The 3,479-nt window shown below is 45.0% G+C and overlaps 1 protein-coding gene across 3 annotated transcripts; it reads right to left on the bottom strand.

The window, feature by feature from the left end:
• On the bottom strand, positions 1 to 3,468 carry PSMG3 (proteasome assembly chaperone 3). 3 transcript variants are annotated; one of them, XM_035897224.1, is made up of 3 exons: positions 3,380 to 3,468; positions 3,053 to 3,270; positions 1 to 999 (listed from the first exon to the last, which is right to left on the bottom strand). In XM_035897224.1, the coding sequence occupies exons 2-3, from the start codon at positions 3,266 to 3,268 to the stop codon at positions 847 to 849; spliced, it is 369 nt and encodes a 122-aa protein (XP_035753117.1). In that variant the 5' UTR covers positions 3,269 to 3,270; positions 3,380 to 3,468; the 3' UTR covers positions 1 to 846. The 3 variants fall into 3 exon arrangements, with proteins under 3 accessions (XP_035753117.1, XP_009640107.1, XP_035753116.1); XM_009641812.2 differs by lacking the exon at positions 3,380 to 3,468 and having other exon boundaries at positions 3,053 to 3,315; XM_035897223.1 differs by lacking the exon at positions 3,380 to 3,468 and having other exon boundaries at positions 923 to 1,527; positions 3,053 to 3,373.
• Between the last annotated feature and the right edge of the window lie 11 nt (positions 3,469 to 3,479).

Genomic DNA, 3,479 nt, shown 5'->3' with positions numbered 1-3,479 from the left:
ACTCAGAAGAAACAGGCCGGTGTAACCCCCCAAACCCTTCTGTCCCCATGTCTCCTACAACAGGTGCTCCAGGAGAGGGACAGCTCTCCTGTGGCCCAAGCTACGTGTGTGCTGCCTCTCCCATGTCCTGGTACCACGCAATCCATAAGCTGTTATTTTGTCTTTTTCTCACTGCTAATTTGGGTTCCTGTCTTCCACCCTGACGTCAGCTTTCATGAAATTTGCAGAGCGTAATTATCTGCCTCGCTTTAAAATCGGAGTGAAAGTGGAAAATGGATTCAGACTACATTAGGAAAGGGACAGACATAAGGACAAAAGCAGTCATATAGGACTCATTTCCTTAAAAACAGGCAAGAAAATCTTTCCTATTATGCAATTGCTGCTGATTTCTTACTGAGGGTTGTATTTCAATTGAAGTGATTTTCATGGAGCAAAAAAGAAAACAGGTAAAATTAGATTTGTCAATGTTTCTTTTATTCACTCTGCACTGGGTGTTCCCCCTTTGCGGTACAGCGTAGCTACAGAGCTTGGCATCTATCGCTCCTCAGGACACAAACGCAGAGCCATGCCCTTTCCCAAGTATATATCCTACCCAGTGTAATAAAAATAATACTCCTGTATGTTGAGACAATTGTACCCGTCTCATCACTGACTGTATGGACTGCAAACCTGTCACAGTAACAGAACCCACAAACGTTCTACACAGTAGAGAAAAATTCATGAAATTCCTCAGTACATCCAAAACCAGCACAAAGACATTCCATCATTTTCATTTCTTGTCCTTTTAAATAAGTGGCGATGAGTCATGGACTCAAGATCATTTCCTTGAATCCAGATGGCACAACTTCACCACACTTGGCAACTTCGGATCACTTCCCGTAGAGCTTGTATTCCTTCCATGGTCTTGTCCTTTAAAGCCATGGCGAGAAGAACGGGTTTGTTCCCAGCTTCCTGAGATACGAACGACACCAGATTTTTGGCACAAACATGGACGAGGGGCTGAAAAACAAAGTATACAGATGTGCACTCCGACAGCTGGGAGAGCCCCGGAGAGGAAGAGTCCTGCAATGACATGGAGTGTGTCGAGAGCCTGTCGATACCGGACTCGGGCTGAGCACGCGGTTTGCTGAGCGGTTCCAGCACGACCGGGAACAGACACGCGTTTGGCTGGTCAGCAAAGCCAGGCCATGGTACGGGGAACTTTACAAACCACTTTCTCAACCAGCTTAAAAGGGAAGAGTTTGGACCCAGGAGGGACAGCCACCCAAACCACCCTGAAACAACTTAACTGGAGCTGCACTTGAATTGGGCTTTGCACCAGTTTGGAAAACTTGGGAAGTTGGTACAGAGAATCTTTCCTTCCGCTAATCCTCCCACCCAAACTACGTCACCAAATATCAAATTATATGAAATGCCATGGATCAAAATGTCTCTATTTCCATCATAGCCAGATTTCTGAAAAAGTCTCCAAGAAGAATTTTCTTTTAAAAACTTGTTGCTTAAGAGGGTATGTTCTGCTGACAAGCTCTGGAAAATAAATGTTATTTTTGCAGTTCCTAGAGACCCCAAAATAGTGTTATATACACAGTGTTCGCACGCCATGTGTAAAAGACGTGTTGGTTTTAATTTTAATAACGAAAACCAGAAATAAGTGGCGAGGCTGAAGGAGGGAAGAAAAGGGATATAACCTTCTTAATGAGGTTTCTTTAACAGGAATAGGCTAGAATAGAACGGCATAGACTATTTCAGTTGGAAGGGACCTACAGCGATCATCTAGTCCAACTGCCTGACCAATTCAGGCCTGGACAAGTTAAAGCACACTGTTAAGGTCATTGTCCAAAAACATTGACAGGCTTGGGGCATCGACCCCCTCTCTAGGAAGCCTGTTCCAGTGTTACCCTCTCAGTAAAGAGATGCTTCCTAATGTCCAGTCTAAACCTCTCCTGGTGCAGGTTTGAACCATTCAGCTCGTCTAGGGTTTAATTACACCCACAGTTATATATTTATCAGAAGGATGAATTTGCTTGATTTTAGCAACCAGTGTGGTTTGGAAGTGTGCACCATCCCCAACAGGGATGTTAACGGCAACAAGCAGGAAGGCAGCAAACTAGCGGAAGCCTTTTCTTAAAGTTTAGTTAGATCGCTTAAGTTGGTAAAATGATTTAAAAATACTATGTAGCAAAGTAAACAAAGGCACTTCCCATTACCAAATAAAACACAAAACCAGCCTGGGGGTGGAAGTGGTCAGAGTTAGCAGACATCACACCAGGGAAAGCAAAGCATATCCCATCCAGAGAAGGGAGGCTATTGCTGAAGAACTCCATAAGGGGAAGCTGCGGATAGAATCAGGAACTTGTGTTGCTAGAGTTTTTCTAGTTAAGGTTAGCAAGTAATATTTGATAGCTCCAACCCTGATGGAAAGCCTCATAATCTTGTAGCTCTGTAACTTTCTGTTTTAATGCTTGACTAGTTGACACTTTGCGAAATATATTTTCTTCTGCTTTCTCTCCAGCTTGGTGAAATGGTCGATAAAAACTCATTTTGTTGAAGCAAAACAAATTAAACTTTATCAAGGCTAGGTGCTGGCAGGCACGCTTGGGAGAGGGCAACTAAAGTCCATTTTGGGGCTGGCATAGATTGGGGGTGGAGGGCGAGAAAAGGGACTTGAAAAGGAAAACAAACTCACTGGAACAGAAACCCCAAAAAGGTTATCAAAGGCTGCATCTTTGATCTTGCAACCCTTAAATCAACAGGAGCATTATCAAACCTTCCATAAACACTGCGAAGCAATCCGTATCCTGTAGGACACAAAACAACAGATCCCCAGGCCATTCACAGTTAGTTAAACTTTTGCTGTGTCAAAGAGCAGATGAGCGTGCATACTTTTCCGATGAACCCCTCTTCCCTCAGAAGAGATTTTAAAATTAATCTTCCCACTGTGCAAACACCGCTTAACTGCTGTGATTCATCAACTCCTTGGCAACTTGCACAGCCCCACCTACTACATTTCCCCTTTATCCTTGCTGCCTGTTCACTGTAAATCTGCTCTCACCTCATCCTTGCCCAGGAGCACCTTTGTGGTGAGCGAGGGCCTGCCCACGTTGTCACCGATTGTGTTGGGGTCCACGTAGACGATTGTCCCCATCTTGCCGTACTGCGTGACTACCACGAGGACGGAGTTGGAGAACGCCGTGCACACCACCTCCGTCGGGACCCCGTGTACCACCTCCTCTCGCTGCTTGGACGTCACGATGGGACTCGCTTCCATCGCTGCAGAAAAAGAACAATAAAACAGGAACAATAAAATAACATTAGATTAAAAGGTCGGACCGTGGGGCTATAAAATGCCCGAATCCTTCTCTTCATTTGAAATACCCACGTTAAGTGGATTTCAGAGCACAGAAGCATCCGGAGGTGTGTGTCTGGGCAGGAATAGCGGTCGGCATCCCACATCCCTGACTGGCAGGGGACATTTAACC

Source organism: Egretta garzetta, unplaced genomic scaffold (assembly GCF_000687185.1).
Source record: "Egretta garzetta isolate BGI_Z169 unplaced genomic scaffold, ASM68718v1 scaffold57, whole genome shotgun sequence".
In the NCBI taxonomy this organism is placed as follows: domain Eukaryota; kingdom Metazoa; phylum Chordata; class Aves; order Pelecaniformes; family Ardeidae; genus Egretta; species Egretta garzetta.
This window is presented reverse-complemented; position numbering and strand designations above follow the sequence as displayed.